This window comes from Lytechinus pictus, chromosome 4 (genome assembly GCF_037042905.1).
Source record: "Lytechinus pictus isolate F3 Inbred chromosome 4, Lp3.0, whole genome shotgun sequence".
Lineage (NCBI taxonomy): Eukaryota > Metazoa > Echinodermata > Echinoidea > Temnopleuroida > Toxopneustidae > Lytechinus > Lytechinus pictus.
In genome coordinates, this window is record NC_087248.1 from 4,833,422 (window position 1) to 4,850,430 (window position 17,009).

The 17,009-nt window shown below is 35.1% G+C and overlaps 1 protein-coding gene across 1 annotated transcript in view; it reads right to left on the reverse strand.

Moving 5' to 3' along the window:
- LOC129259670 (cation-independent mannose-6-phosphate receptor-like) overlaps window positions 1-17,009 on the reverse strand; it is a 67,012-nt gene that overhangs the window by 18,847 nt on the left and 31,156 nt on the right. Inside the window, exons 20-39 of the mRNA XM_064098179.1 lie at window positions 14,714-14,794; window positions 13,742-13,964; window positions 13,179-13,307; window positions 12,378-12,629; window positions 11,465-11,528; window positions 10,955-11,102; window positions 10,356-10,491; window positions 9,776-9,904; window positions 9,032-9,297; window positions 8,457-8,657; window positions 7,316-7,462; window positions 6,752-6,919; window positions 6,085-6,286; window positions 5,088-5,167; window positions 4,433-4,593; window positions 3,063-3,199; window positions 2,512-2,656; window positions 2,137-2,208; window positions 949-1,032; window positions 90-307 (exon numbers count right to left, since the gene is read on the reverse strand). Coding sequence (XP_063954249.1) covers window positions 90-307; window positions 949-1,032; window positions 2,137-2,208; window positions 2,512-2,656; window positions 3,063-3,199; window positions 4,433-4,593; window positions 5,088-5,167; window positions 6,085-6,286; window positions 6,752-6,919; window positions 7,316-7,462; window positions 8,457-8,657; window positions 9,032-9,297; window positions 9,776-9,904; window positions 10,356-10,491; window positions 10,955-11,102; window positions 11,465-11,528; window positions 12,378-12,629; window positions 13,179-13,307; window positions 13,742-13,964; window positions 14,714-14,794 — 3,043 coding nt within the window. The remainder of the gene's footprint in view (window positions 1-89; window positions 308-948; window positions 1,033-2,136; window positions 2,209-2,511; window positions 2,657-3,062; window positions 3,200-4,432; window positions 4,594-5,087; window positions 5,168-6,084; window positions 6,287-6,751; window positions 6,920-7,315; window positions 7,463-8,456; window positions 8,658-9,031; window positions 9,298-9,775; window positions 9,905-10,355; window positions 10,492-10,954; window positions 11,103-11,464; window positions 11,529-12,377; window positions 12,630-13,178; window positions 13,308-13,741; window positions 13,965-14,713; window positions 14,795-17,009) is intronic.

Below are 17,009 nucleotides of genomic sequence, written 5' to 3' on the forward strand. Positions count from 1 at the left end.
CTAAACAATCATTCAACAAAAAAACTGTCTTCTAGAACAACTTTATCAACACAGATCCCAGTCTATTTCAGGCTAAAAACTAGAAGTACCTTCGATGAAGAATTGTCTACTTGACCTTGTTCCTACATCCCTAAAGAACCGTTCATCCTCTACTTTGGTTTGGCAGACAGCTGAATCCTGACAGACATGACTAAGATCACCTGGTATACCATCAATCTGACCTTCACCATTCATGTCAATGTAATAGAGATAGCTAACAGTCTCTCCTGTGGCTTCTAGTCGAGTGTCCCCTTCAGCTTGCCATATGCTTCAAGAAGAAGAAAAAAACACCAAGATATTTTGATTCAATTCAATTCAATTTCAATTCATTCAACCATACAAATAGCAAAAATATTACACAAGATAAGGAAAATATTTTGATTATATCTCAACGGTTATTTCGATTCATTCAATTCCTTTTCAATCTGCACTTTCTGGATAAAAAGCACGTAACATAAAAAGCTGCATAAGTTGATGTTCGACAAGTCTAACATCTTTATCCAGTAATCAGTTGTTTGTTGTCCTTTTGTTTATTCACATTATATGCCATAGTTTCTTTACATCATTTTCTTTTCCAAGCCAAAGAGCAGACTTTGACCAAGTACAATGTCATACAGGTTAATGAGCATCTGTTTATTATTATTTATCTAGGTCTACAATGATAACATCACTGGGTGATTCAGATAAGTGTTGGTGTCGGTGTTGGAAGCACAATTCACATTGCCTTCCTTATTCTAGCCTTAACACCTAATCCTAATCACATTCTTAGTAGCTTAACACCTTTTGACACTAGTCCCAATACCATATATTGGCACTGTGTTCATGTATCAACTATGCTTCCAACACTAACACCAAAAGGTTAACACCGAACTTGAAATCACCCAGTGTCACCTTGAAGGAGGCACATACCCATGGTCGATGATCTCGGTGAAGTTCATGACGACATTGGTCTCTGGGTCGGTGATCATTTTGTTTACTAATGTTACAGACACTCTAGAAAAAACAAGAAGGTTAGAAGAAAAACAGTGGTTGGGCAAAATCTCTAAAGCTAATCACAGAAGAGCAAATTCTTTATAGATTTTCACGTAAATACATCAGATGTAGTGTATAAACCACAGAATCATTTTTCACAATTGTAGAGACCAGAGCCTGTATTCCATAAATTCAACATGGCTAAGACTTTTGCCCTAACTTTAAGACAGTTGTGAGTTGTCTTAGTTGCTTTAGTTTCAAGGCATTTTCAGCCCACGCCTTTTCTTTATCCTGAAACGTGATACGTGAATTCAGCATGCGTCTCAAGATCTCTTCCCTTTCTCTTATTTCTGCTATTAGCGTAATTTTCTCTCCTTCAGTGAAATAGGTCTTCTTTTTTCTCAGCCTCCATCTTGATATTTGTTATAATGCGATTTTTGCTTTAACACATAAACGCATAGAATTTTTTAACGCGGAGCAGCTGTTACGTTCGCGACAAAAGTTGCGTGACGTTGCAATTTTCTCATGATGTCATAGAATTTGAGACTTTGGCTTAGCCATATCGTCTGACTTGAGACAAATGTCTTAGAGTTTATAGAATATCATTAGGGAAGATTTCTTAGACAAGCAAAATGCGAAGACAAATTGCTAAAACTTAAGCAAAAAGCTTATCTCGTTTATGGAATACGGGCCCTGGGGGATTTTCCAGTAAGCAAAAGAAAATCATGAATACTTAAATCAAAATTTGTATATAAAAATTTCTTGGAATTCAGCTTGAAGGAAAAAAAAGTCAATACATGGATTCAGAAGAAGACTACTTAACTTTACAGGTAATTTCATGACTAAATTTAGCTTTAGAGAATGAAAGAAAATAATCGTTCTTATAAAGATAATATCTACTGATGCTACATAATGTAAGCTATTCCTTTCACAATGTATATACACTGTAACTCAGTATATATTTTAGGGTGTGTATTACCAGTAAATTATTTCAATCATGTTGCATTTGGACTTCATCAAAATGCATTGAAGGATAGAGAATGAATGGTTAAATGGTGAGAAGATAGTATTAAAAGAATCAAATTTACAGAGAGTGATACAATAAAATAGTAGGGTATGATATACCTTTCTTCTTTGCAGGCTACCTTCGACTCCCATAGAAATTGAAATTGGCACTTGTTATCAACACGCTCAGTCCTGCATGAAAACGTAAAACACACAAACTGGATAGATTATCAATTGCACTGCACAGATTTTTACTTCAAAATTTACTCAAGCTATAATCATTTGTGAGCATTCCCACTTTTCATGAGCTAGGAAACAGAAACAAATCATTTCTTGACTTCACCACATATAGTGGGTCAAATATACACATTTCATGGAATTGGTCAGATGGAAATGTTCTTTTATGGAATTGCCCTTCTTAGGCCCCTGCTTGTGTCATACTTTATGTTTCTCTCCTTTATTCTCTCCATTTCTTGCTGAAATGGTTTCAATTACCTTTGGAAGACTGGGCGTCCGTTTTTCTTGGCACACTTGAAAGTGATCAATGAAGAAGCTGGAAGTGAACCCTGCTGAGCTGGATCACTGCAATCATCCACATTGGTTCCCTCAATGAATGTCACCACAATATCTGGAACATCTCCTGTATGGACAGTAACAAAAGAATAAAAATGAAGGAAGAATAATACAACAAAGGAATCGGTCATTGAATGCATGAATAGCTTCATTCTTGTCAAATTATTATAGGAAGATCTGACCTAAATTTTTTAAAGTAAAATAGGTAATAGTGAACACCAAGAATCCTTGAAAAAAAAAGTTAATGTGGGCAGGAGTATTATTATACCTCAAGAAAAGATGGAATACAATGCTCATTTTCCTGATTACTGAGCTTTTACTAATTTTCTACCAGAATCATTGGGATATATTAATTATTTGACCAACAATCACTTTAGGTAATTTCTTTGGATTTCATTGGAATTCCCTTTTTACTCATCATCACCAAACCTTTACTGATTTTCAAGCAATCAACTGAACTTCAAAATGTTTACCTTTGGCAGCCATCTGCTGTGTGTAGACCATGCCCAGGACATCCACCTGCCCGTTAGCTCTCTCACGACAAACACTGGCGTCTTTTGGGCAGCCTTCAGGCGTATCGTATGCTGGTTGACAGAGATTCATGTAATAACTAAATAAGAACAGCAAGAAAGGGAAGACGATAGTGAGGGAGGAAGGGAAAGAAAAAACGCATGGGAGAAAATAGATACATCACGATTAACTTCATTTAAAGATCGAGTCAATTTTATGTAAACAGTATGAATTTATTGGCCTCAGAAAGAAGGATCTTCTTGAATTGGAAAGTGTTCAAACTGGGAGCAAACTGACAAACACTTTGCATGGTCTCACATTGACTGTGCGTTATAAATAACTAGTCTTAAAAATATACATTTTGAGATAACCATCAATGATACAGAGAATAAATTTTATTCATTCAGAGAGACTAAAATGTTTTTGAGAGGAAAGTACTCCTTTTGCTACTTGGTAACATAATTAGCGTGGTATGAGTATATTCAGTGGTGAATTAGTGTTATCATTCAAGTGGGTCTATATAACAAGACTAAACTGCTCAGAATGTTGCATTGTGGGTTAAGAACCTGACCAGGTTTGAGTAGTTGAGGACTTGAGGTGGCGCTATTAAGGCTGCTGCCGGTTTGTAACTGCTTTAATTCCATTCTTTAAAGTAAATATGTTAATTTCCTTTACAATCTAAAAATTATACTTAGGTACATATTGGAAAAGATTCAACATCCATATTCACAAAGCTATATCATATACATCTGTGGTTTAACTGTTATGATAAAACAGATAAAAGCCATCTGGGAATGATGGGTACAATAGCATCATTGATCAAGGATGATACCAGAAGTCCAGCAAAAACAGTATGAGTGAAAGAAAGATGGCCAACATACAATTTTTAACTCATCACTTATGAACTACAGTCCATACAGGTACACTTTACTTTCATAATTTTGTCAGTAAAGGAGTATTTAATTTAAAAAAATCTAAATCTGTTGCTCAGCAACTCAAATCGCTGACTTAAGCCAGCTGTCTCTCATCTCTCCAATTCCTCAAGCTTTGCAACTTATCTTGTTTATAGTCCTTTTAAAGTCTACCCGCATTTCAGAAAGAAATACTTCCAACCCTCCCTGTTTCTTGCCTCTGTTTCACCCTACCCTACCTCTATCTAGTTTTCTTAGTCACCACATGGTGTAACTCAAACCACTTCCATGATGCAGCATATTACAATGCATACCTTCAAATATCATCGTTAAAAATTCTATTGGAAAGAATTGCTGAAAACAAAATATTTTTCATACACTCATTGCATTGAAATGTTGTTACTAAGGATGACTTAACTCACTCATTTTTGCTATCATCTTGGATTTGGAAGCTGCCAGTGATGCGAGATAAGGGTGAAAGGTCATAGATGTTTCCCTCGTATGCAAGGTCACATGGTCTGGTGTCGGCCGGGCAAGCAGCAGGGGTACGCCACTGGAACGTGTAGTGGCAATTTTCATCAGACTGACATGAAAAATATTTATCAAGTAATTGACTTTAAAATGAATGGAAATGATAATTATTTACATAATGAAATCTACATTACTATGAGAGTACCAGGAAAACTCCTTCCTTTCTGTAATTATCACATTGTTTATATGTGGAGTATTGAAAAACAAATTTCTGTCCTTTCTGTTTGGGTTCATAAGACATGCAATCACTTTAATGATAATGATAATATATGGTATTCATAATGCACACATATCCACCTCATTAGGTGCTGAACGCCGTTCCTATATTACCCCGGCTAAAATGGGCTATTGATTTCAGTGCTCACAGCTCTTTTGAGGAATTTCTTCCTGCTGGTACCCACTTAATTCACCTCCATCAAGTTTGTTGTCTTACTGATTATAAAATCATATGTTTATCCTATCAGATTATTTACTATTTTTATTATTATCACTTTGTTTACAAATTTAAAGAAAATTAACTGACAGGAATTATAAATGATAACTCACAGAAAAGAAAGTAGGGGATATATTCTTAGCATCTCGATCACAAATGAGAAGAATGGTGGCCTGTCTCTTCTTTTCAGAGGCTGTAAAAAATATCAGAAAAGAAATAACAAATAAAACATGAGATCAAAATAAATCAAATGAATTAATCTCAAGTAGACAAGTATACTGATAAACACCTTGTCATAGTGCAAATGAACATTGAAAAGATCCTTTACCCTAATGAGATATGTGTACCACTGGCCTGAGAATAGATCAAATGTATACAAATGAACCGTTGTCATTTTGGTCGAACTATAATTATTTTGTCAAATAAAAGAATTAAATTAATATTTAATAATCTTTGAAACCATGCACCACTGCCAAACCTCAGCATTTGTGCAGAGCACTTTGCACTTGATAATTAATATAAAATCCAAGCATACACTAAGGTATTATACTTGGTTAACAAAAATATGATTCTAATAGTCCAATTAGATGATACCAATAATTTCATTGCTTGAAAGCCAAACTCTGGCAGTTGCAAAGAGCAATAATTGAGAGAAATTCTTTAACAAAAATTGTGGATTGTCTCATTAATATAGATATAGATCTAATAAATTCTCACATACAGTAATTTGGAAGCTTAAAGTTTAAATAATGGAGATTAAAAAACCCACACTAAAAATCACCAACACGGAAAAACACACATGGGCATGTGTATTCATAAATTGCTCTGAAAAAGTTTTGTCTGCTGATATCATCCCAGCTTGTTTATCTAAATGATAAGCAATGGCTCTTTATCCATCAAAAACACTTACCTATAATAATAAGAGTTCTCGCATAGCACATATCACGTTATGATATAACGTCCCTATACGCTTCCAAAGGACTTGGATATTATTTTACCTAATAATTTTCATTCATATATACAAACAAGTGAACGATCATTTGGTTAGACATTTTGTTAATCAAATCATTAGAATCTGTATTAAAAGTGAGGAAAATTAATATTACATACATGAAGGACAGGAGGATCCACCGGTGTATTCCACTTTGAAGATTTCTCCTTCCTGGCTGATGGTCTGTGTGGAGAGTTTTCCGAGAGAGAACTTATCACTACCGGCCTGAAGACAGACAGCTGACCCTTTACACTCCCCGGACTGGTCAGCTGATAGACCACATAGCTTCAACTTCATGCTCTTAGCTGATGATGCTACAACCTGGTGGAAATAATAGTTTAGATAGCATCTCAATATTCATTTAAAAAAATGATAGTCTATCTAACAGAGGCCTTGTTGTGAACTCTGGAAAGGGATGCATGCTGAGAGCTTTATAAGAAAGTGCCAAAAGAAAACTAGATATCATTATATTATTGTTAATTGTTCCATCCTCAGAAAGCCCATAAGCCAAAGTAAATAATTCTATAGTAAATATAATCATGAGTTTGGAAAGGAAAGGTGTCATCCTGACAATGATAGTACTGTTGTATTGAAACTCCCTTTGTATCATTCATAGTTCCTCTAATCCATGTTTTTCTTGCTCCTCCACTTATAAACTTTTTCATAAAGCATATTCATAACTGTAATGCATCAGTATTATTATTATTATTAATATGATTTGAACTAAATGTGCAATATTTAGTTACAGGGCCTTGTTCATATTAGAGGGCGAGATGCTATACTCACTGTCTGATCTTGCTTTGAGAGAGCAGTGAAGTCAAACCTATACTGCAAGGCTGTGTTGAAGAAGGTACAATCTTGATCACTCTCAGGTGCTGTAGCAGGACACACCACGTTGGTCCCCCAGGTGAACTGATAGATGCAATCTTCAATGAACTCCAAAGTGGGTGTTCCCTGAGGGGGGTAAAAAACGACACAGAGAAGGTCAAGATTTATTGTTTGGTGTTGGAAGAATGGTATCTTTAACAGATAACCGTATTATCCAAATTAAATGTTAGGAGAAGGAACAAAGATTCCAGCCTTTTATAGCCACAAAGCCACAACCACTTTGAACAGTGCCATTTCAAGAAGTAAATCACCTAATATAGACCTTACATCCTTATTCAGATGCAGTATTTTCATATGCAATGTTATCTTATAATATAAACTCATTGCAATGATGAATCATTTCCTCCTAATTTTTACAACACTTACCATGAAAAACAATGTTTGAAATATGCATTGCTGCTTTCCAATAGAGATCAAATGACATTATCAAAAACAAAAATTCACAATATTGAAACCCCTTACCTGGGTGACCCCTTGCTTGCAGAAGAACTTGATGACCGATGAAATATTTTTTGTAGCATCCGTGGGACAACGGTCACCCTGTGTGTATGTGATGCTAAGTTTCCCATCTGTACCAATCTTAGGTCCTTCTGAAACTCTTCCAAGATTCTGTAAGGCAACAGAGATAGCAAGGTTAGCTCATGATAGTACACTATTCAGCGAGAGGAAATAACAAAAGTTATTCCACTGGGTTTGGCCTCGCATTGGGGTTAACTTGCATTGACATCAAAAGAAGGTATGCCTAGGGCCAACCCATGACTAGAGTCTAAGAGGTGGCCTTAGTACCACTTTTGGTATCAAGTTTCAATGTTCGCTTGTTCACACCTTAAGCCAACCTTTCACCAACTGTATAGGCCCTGTCACATCGTTCCGTGCAAGCTTTTCGTGTGACTTGCAGGTAACTTTTTTTACTACCCGCAGGTCGCCTGCATTGACAGTATCTCACACGCAATTGCCCGCAGAAGCGCACACAAGTCTGATTTGCACGCAGAAAAGTTGTTAACATGCTCAAAACTTTCTTGTGGGGGAGTTGTAGGCAATCACCCGCCACTCATCCATAAGGTTTGCATGTAACGGTGTGACAGGGTCTTAAATGGAATTTATGCCTCATACACATACCTACATATGGGGATTTAAAACAAGGCTGTCATAAAGTGGAAGAGGTTTATGGTTCACCATTTGATTAGTCCTGGGGAGTGTTTCATCAACATTATCGTCCGACAAGTTGTCAGATCTGACAACTTTCCTTGATTTTGATTGGATGAGAAGCAATGTAACTATGGTAGCTGTCGGTTAAAACAGGACTTGTCGGATAAAACTTCTGACAAGTCCTTTCATGAAACGCTCCCCAGGGGAGCATTTCATGAAGAGGTATGTTATAAGCTACTGAAAATATTTGCATCTGATTGGCTGAGAGTAAATTAGTGAAAATCATAGACAAAACTCTTTATAAAATGCCACCCCTAGAAAAGAATGTTGGATGTTAGAGTGATAGAGATGAAAATGAAAGGCAAGAAAGAGAAAAGATGACATTGAGAAGTATCTTTCGTGTATTTATTTGAAGTCCTGTCCTGTTTGCATATTTTTTTTGTCAGATACTCACAACAGGGTTTCCACCTTTGACCTGGCAGGCTGCAGAGTTGGGATGACAGGTCAGACCTGGGATAGGGTTCAAAGGTCGGCATAGGTTGATGTAGGCCAAGCTGCCGTCACCAAGGAGGTTGGTTGCTAGATGATAGCCCTGGTCGTTGATTAGGGGTGCAAGACTGATTGTATCTGATCCATTGACCACACTACACTGGATCTATAACAAAGGGTAAGAAAAATGTAAAGATGGATTTAATCTTTTTGTGGGTATATAGTTTTCACTTTTACTAACATCAATAATGTAACCATCACTGTCATCTTTAACTGTGACTCTTGAATATTATTATCTTCATCATCACCACTGTTGTCATCATCATTATCATTATCACCATAATTATGACCATCATCTTCATCATCACTATCATCATTATTACCATCATCATCATCATCATCATCACCATCATCATTATCCTTGTCATTACTATCATCCCAAACACCACCTCCAGTATCACTACCAAAACTAATTTGATGACAAATATCACCGTCTCAACCATCACCCCATCACCACCTCCAGTTTCCCAGTCAACTTACAAATTTCTCACATGCCAGGGAAGTATGCCAGGAGAAGTAGTAGGTGCAGTCATCCGATTCTGCAATAAAAACCGGCTCTCCGACCTTATCCTGTTGATGGGGACATACAAAGTTGATAACACTGCTCCTGTTGAAATGCTTGTTATGGCAGGCATGGCCGAAATCATAGCGCAGGAATAGGATGCTGTCATCGAAGAAGAGATTCTTGTTGAAGATACCAGCGTTGAAGTGACGCCCTTGCGTAGCAATCTCTTCTTGGCAAGACCCTGGAGTTAGGTGAAAAGGTTCATTATGTAGCAAATTAGAGATACAATTTAGAATGAGCAAATTTAATTTGGAAAGAAATAGGCCCACATGCTGGACTCTGTTGATTTACACCATGTGTGGTCAAATTATGGAAAAAAAATAATAATAAAAAAAATTTCAATGTATGATTCTTATGTTAACTGTGTCCACCTGTTGGGTCTCTTATGCTGTAAACCAAGAGGCATTTTTACTTGCACAGAGCACACTCACTTTTACTGTAAATAAGTTGAAATGTCAAATTACTTCACCATGGCACCTCGCACTGATACGCAGAATGTTTTCGTCCCCTGTTAGATTTGGAGATGCTGAAAGGGATTATTCTTCAAGGTTCAAGGTTCCATTTATCATACATGAAGAAGCATTTCAGTTACAAACCCCATTCAGTTAATTTGTCATATTACATGTAAAAAGAGGAACACAATTTTTAATTAAACATACCAATATTGCTTCCATCACACACTGAGGTAGTAAGAGGATCACAAACATTGATTACATATTTATGACTGTCACTGCCCATGATGATGTATCCATCTTGCTTCTTCAAGGAGTTAAAGTCAAACCGGAATCCTGGAATAAGGAAAATGAGAAACGGGAAAGAGTATTGTCAGTGAAAAACAACTATCAAGGTATCTGATTGGTTGAGGGCATATTAGCCTGTAAAAATCTTTGACAAAACTTTTCATTAAACCCCGCAATAGTGTCTCAATATTTCCAAAATAGGAAACAACAATAAATTGTAAAAGCTCATTATTCATTAAAAAACTTCATTTTTTGGTGGAAATGAAGGAAAATTCATATTGTTCCTCTATTCTTCTGCTCAAAAGTTTTACTGCAGCACAAAAAATTTAATATATATTTTTTTTCTGAATATCTAATAACTGTTAATAGATACAAAAATGTACAAATTACAGGCCAAATGAAATGATAAATAAAAAAATTCTTTAATCATTTTCATCTTATTGTTAACATAGTAGCATCTTTATTTTTATCAAATTGACCTTTTTAAAAAATATCTTACCTGAAATAGGATTCATAGCAGTGCAATCCCCGGTAGGTTTGTCAGTATGTTCTGTAATATCACATGCATAGTTGCTCAACCAAAGGAAATGATATTCACAGTCACCATCAACATGGTCAAACATAGGAGCAGTACCCTGTTTGGAAGGAAAGATAAAATTCATTTTTTTAGCATCATCTTGTATGCAAACTGACATTATTCACGTAATTACAGCATAAATTACATGTAAAAAAATAGGCCTGACCGTACACAAACCTTTCAAATTAATTAAAACCAAAAACAAAAGTTTTTCCTTATGCACAATAATCAAATATGTGTTTAAAGATTTTCATAGAAGGGCATGATTATTCACTGAATTTTTTTAACACACTATACGTTGATGACATTCCATTTCTTCATTCCTTTAAAATAAGGTCAAGTAAATAATTATTCAACCAATAACTACATCAATTTTTCAATTACTTATTCTCATTTAATAAATAAATCTTCTGATGAATCTATTATCAATCAAATAAACACTCATTTAATTAAGCAATAAATCAAAAATCTGATCAATCTATGAGTCAATCAGTCCAATTGGAATCTTACATGGTACTTACCACTGAGTTCTTATCACACTGTATTTGAATGACAGTACTACGCTTCCTTCCTGTTCCATCAGGGCAAGCATGTCCAGAATTATAGCGTAGAACAAGATGACCATTCTCCATTGTTGGCCCTTGACCAACCTCACCTAAACTGATATAACTGCAAAAAATAAAGAAAGGAGAAGCTTCTGTAAGTCTAAATGTCACAGAAGAGTTTTATGCAAAAACACATTACAATTGTAATATTCCTCTCATCTTCCGAAATCTATTGGGGTGTTGGAAGAACTTACTGAAATCAACTCCAAATTATAAAATTGACAATATTGATTTTAGCTAAAACAATTAAATTCATACCATTTCTTCCAAGAACCAAACCAATGATAAAGACTTCTGGGACCTGTAATGATGTGCAATTGATTGGAAAAAAATAGTTGCTTCCAGGATAGCATTTAAACATCTTTTGATATGCAATGTGTGAAGAATTCTGTGTATGTTTACACCATGGATAAAATTGACTGTTACCTTTTCTTCCCTTTGGAATCAACAGTTTGGAGACATGAAGCAGCATTGCTTGGACAGAATTCTCCTGAAACATGGAAACATAAATAGGGTAACTATTAATGAATATGGGTTTCAGACTGCAAGACCATCCATATCAATTCATCATCACTAATAGCAACAACATCATTATCTTCCTCTTTATCCTCCTTCTCATATACAGTACATGTACAATGACATTATTCTTATGCCCCTCCTCTTCCTCCTCATCATCATCAGCAGCAGTATCATCATTATCATTATTTGTATGCTACTCTTCCTCCTCATCATCATCAGCAACATAATATTCATCCCCTTTCTCCTTCTATACATTGCTGCCATAATCATTACAAGTTGCATGAACAACAATATCACCACATAACGGGTGTGTTGGCTCAGTTGATAGAGCGTCCGTCTCAAAACTGGGAGGTCGGGAGTTCAAACCCTGGACACGTCAGTGATATGAGTTGCTTGGCATTCAACATTAAAGGGATAGAGCAATGTCGATCTGACACTGCACAGTGGCTGCTGGGCCCACGATCAATGGGGCAAAATGAATTTTCAGAGTATTTCTATTTCATATTTCTATTTCTAACAATAATAATAATAAAATTTGCTTGTTATACGACAGTTGCCAGTTGACCCAAAATTCTAGCCTCAATCTGCTGGCCTATTAAGGTTGGCTTTGAATTAACTCTATAGACAAGGCATTGTGTATTGTTGAAGAGAGTGCAACCCACAAAAAGTTGGAGCACTAATAGCAAAAAAAAATGAATGTTCATTTTCATCCACATCAATGTCTGTATCATCACTATATCATTAGCATCTCCCTCCTCCTCATCATCATAATAATAATGGCCATCATCACCACCACAACCACCACCACTACCGTCCTCACCTTGTGCCCCTTTCCTGTGCCACAGTGACCTGCACACATTGATATAGTAAGCATCGCCATCCACGGTGTTCCCATCAGCATGCACCCTGTAATTATCGGTCATCTTGGAGAGTGGGGCGAGGTCATACTGATGCTCTCCATCCCTATAGCTGCACTCTACCACCTTGAAAGGGGGACAGGCAAGGGGCGTGGCCCACTCAAACACATACGTACAATCAGAAGTCTCCTGGATGTAGTGGGGTTCTCCATTACCTGAGAGAGAAAAGAAATTTGTCTTTTTTTTTCAGTACATAATTTGAATGCAGAAATAGTGATGATTTTGTTTGTAGTGAATCATTCCCTAAGGAGCAACTCCCTACGCACCCCACCCCCATAGTCTGTACTTTATGCCAGAGCACATGAACAGAATTTGGTCTGTGAGCTAAAGCACTGAATGAGTTAAATTAGTTACATCCAAAGGTAGACTTTACAGGTGTATATCATTTTCACTGAAGATGACAGCACAAATTTTGTGTCTAAATTGCAACATTGCATCATTCAATGATGTCTATGACTTCCATTGAGACATGCGTGATTCTGTAAATTAATTAACCTTTTGATATGTCAGACCCCTATTTTTCTTTATTCTTATATCCTTCTATGAACTCTTCAAGCCATTTGAAAGTATTAAAACATTTCACATGAACTACAAAACAGAGACAGGTCATTCAGGGTGGCCAGACGTACACTCTATATAGAACTTCCCATATAGCAAAATTTCCCCACTTTTTCCTCTAAAAAAGGTATCACAGAGAAACTCACCATTCACGTTTTCATCGCAATAAAAGTTGATAGCAGTTGATCTTTGATAGACATTATGACATACTGAGCCAGTGGTGTAGTTCAGCTTCAAAACTCCATTAGCATAGACCAAATTCTTGTTGAATACACCTACATGTATATGATATAACAAAATGTTAACATGTTAATTCACTTTGAATCACTTCCATAAATAACACCTGTATGATATAACAAGTAGATTTGATTATAACTTCATGGGTACACCTGTAAAAGACAAAAATCTGATTTCAAATATGAAAACAAAATTCATTAGATTTTATTTCATAAAAAGATATGTACAATACAACAAAATTAATTATATTTGTTTTCATATATATATATATATATATATATATATACAAAAGAGCAATGCAACAAAATCTATTTGATTTAATTTCATAGATATAATGTACAATATAACAAAAGATTATTTTGATTTAATTTCTGTATGCTGCATTCATATTATTTGGTACTAAATGATGTGAGAAGCTAAAAACTAAACACAATTATAAATGCTTGAGTGGATTATTCTCACAATGACTCACCGGCATTCTTGAAGGTTCCATCCTGCAGTTTCTGACAAGCCCCAACACCATCAGTTGCGGCACACTCTCCCATCTTGGTCAATAGAGGGCCACAGACATTAATAGTGTATTCATGTTCGGTGGAAGTCACAGTGTAGTCATGTGTTTTGTTGTGGAGTGAGGAGAGGTTGAATTGGAAACCAAATTCTGGAACTTGGACAGAGCAGTTGCCTCCAGTGACCCTCTACAAAAAGGATTTTACAGAAAAGGACAAGAAGCAAACATTTATGTTTATTTCTCAACTCATTAAAGTAAAATTATGAAGAACTTTTAACATCTTCTGTTTAAGTTTTTAATCATGAAATGTGATTTTAACTATATTCTAAAAGCAAAATACATGAATCAAATACTATTTATCGCCAGATCATCTAAATTTTACCTTATTTGCCATACTAGGCACAGAAACTCTCACAATTAAATGAATAGTTCATCATTCAAAATATGAGTATTCACAAATTTCATTATTGCAAGACTGAATAATAAGCAATTAACAAATTTCTAATATTCATTATTCTTCAATGAAAAGATATATTGACAAAAGGAACATGAAACATGAAATACATTTCTCCACTCCCAAATAATGATAACAATAACAATATCAAGTCTATATAATTAGCAATATTAGTTTTTGTCTGACTGTTAAAATTGAAAAAAGAAGGGCGAATCTTAGGTGTATTTGTTGTAATCTGCTAGATTAAATACCATTAATTTTATGTCTGATATCAAGATATACCATGAACTGTAGAGTTACAATTAATTATAATACCTATGGCATGTCCATATGTTATAAGTCAGTATCATGAGCACTAAACATATAGAGAAAATAGCATTTATACTGTGCCAAATCCAGATTCAGATTTTAGAATAATAAGGCATACCAATGTATAAAAAAGAAGACTGGTGATCAGTTTATCACTCTATACTGATACTAACCTCTAATGGACAAGCTGCAGGTGTTTCCCAAGAGAAGATGTACTCACACTCTGATGACTCAGTCTGGAACACTGGTGATCCCTACATATACAGAAAACATAATACAAGGTGATTAGGAAAGAAATGTGTGATTCCCAAATTTATCAAATTTTTTTGTACCAAGCCCATCCGGTAAACTGCCGATTCGTCTAATGCCAACTCGTCCAATCATCATATGGTCTACTACCTTCATTTAGTCGAATGCCAGTACGTCCATCAACATTTCTTCTAACAGCCATTGGGTCAAATAATCACTTCGTCTAATAACCAGTTCATCTATGACCATTTCGTTCCCAAACCAGTTGGTCTAATACCCATTTTCTTTTCGTTCATTTCCCCCAATTATCCAATTAGACCAAATGTTTGATTTGATTTGATTTATTCATTTTCACATTCCAATAACAAAAGTATATACAAGTGTAATCATTTTTTTTCTTAACAAAACAATAAGCAAATGACATAATTAATAACATATGCATATATACAATCTAACTGAAATATATTTATACCTGATAAATTTCTTTTTTTTAATTATAAAAACAAATAGCAGAAAAAAATTATATATATACATATATCGACATAATACATTTTGAAATGTGGGAGACCTTCATCTTAAGCTTAGAGCTTGAAATTGATAAAGGCCTCAAAGGAAAGGGGAAGGAAAATCAGACAAACAGTGCAATATGTTAAATGTTATATTAAATCGACATAAAGGCTATTGGATTGACTGGTTATTAAACGAAATGGTGCGTGGACCGAATGGCATTTAGACCTTCTGGATAGTAGTGGACAAACTGACGGTAGACCAAATGATAATAGACAAATTGGTAATTAGACAAATTGGCATTAGACCAATTGGAAATAAACCCCCCATCCACCTACATTTTTCTCCATATCCAGCTAACAAATATAATGATCATCAAAGATCCAAAAGAACAGTGTTCAAATCCTAGCCAAAGTGTGACTTTCCTTCAGCAAGAAATTAATACACATTGTGCAGCAGTGCTGCCCTCATTCTGAACTCGCCCTAAGTGAGGTGAATGTGGACCTTGCAAGTTTCAAATTTCCTTAAATGCACTAAATGCTTAAAACTGAAGCTGGAGCATATATAATGAATGAATATTTATTTCGTTTCAATTCCGATATTAAACAACAACCGTAAATCATTGCGATATAAGTAAATAGCAAAGAACAAAAGTAAATAATTACAGGATAATATACATAATACATGCGTTACTTTTAATGGAACATTAGTAACACCCATGAGAAAAGATGGAAATGAAACGTGGTGACCTACTAAGAAGCTTAGCTTGTGGGCCATAGGCCACCAGAATGTTATACACTTACATTATCAATCATTTAAAACATCATAGAACAAGCAAACAAGAAATTGGAGTAAATAACCAAAGTACAGATACACATATTTACAAAAGATACACTAAAAAGTAACAAAAAAAGTGAAATGCAGAATGCAAACAAATTCTATTAGACCTAAAGTATAAGAATTTGACATTCAAAAAGAAGAAATAGAAGAAAAAAATAAAGAAAATAAGCAGAGCTCTATTTTTGCATGGATAATTGTGGGAAGAATACAATTTATAAAGTTAGACAAGATATAACCAGCAGGCATTCATTTACTGATCTAAGTATTTCTTCAATAAATCGGTCTTTAACTTGTTTCTAAAAACACTAAGGCTAACTGATTGCTTCAATGAAGAAGGAAGGGAGTTCCATAATTTTGGCCCTGTACAAACAAATGTATTTAGCCGAAAACTAGTTTTGACCAATGGCAAGTGGAGAAAAGAAACTTGTCTTGTATACTAAGAATGGATTTGGTCATTTCTAACACATTATGAAGCAAGGGCTAGTGGAAGTTTTCTTTTATTTAATTGATACATAATACAACCGAGGTTGAGATCAAATATGTCATGTAAATTAAGGAACTTGTTTTCATAAAACAAATTATTAGTGTGAGATCGTGAACTTACTCCACATACTAGTCTAATTACCCTTTTCTGGACTTTTAATACCCCATCTAAATGAACTTTAGCAGCGTTACCCCAGGCAAGGATGCAATAATTCAAGTAAGGCACAATGAGAGTTGAGTACAACATGCATAAGATATTTTTTTGGGAATATACTCTTCAATGAATTAATGACTCCTGAATTTCTGGAAATATAAAGAGTAATGTATGCCTCAGGGGGTAATTTTACGAAACCAATAGTGAGAGATTTTCATTCACCATTGGTTATAAGC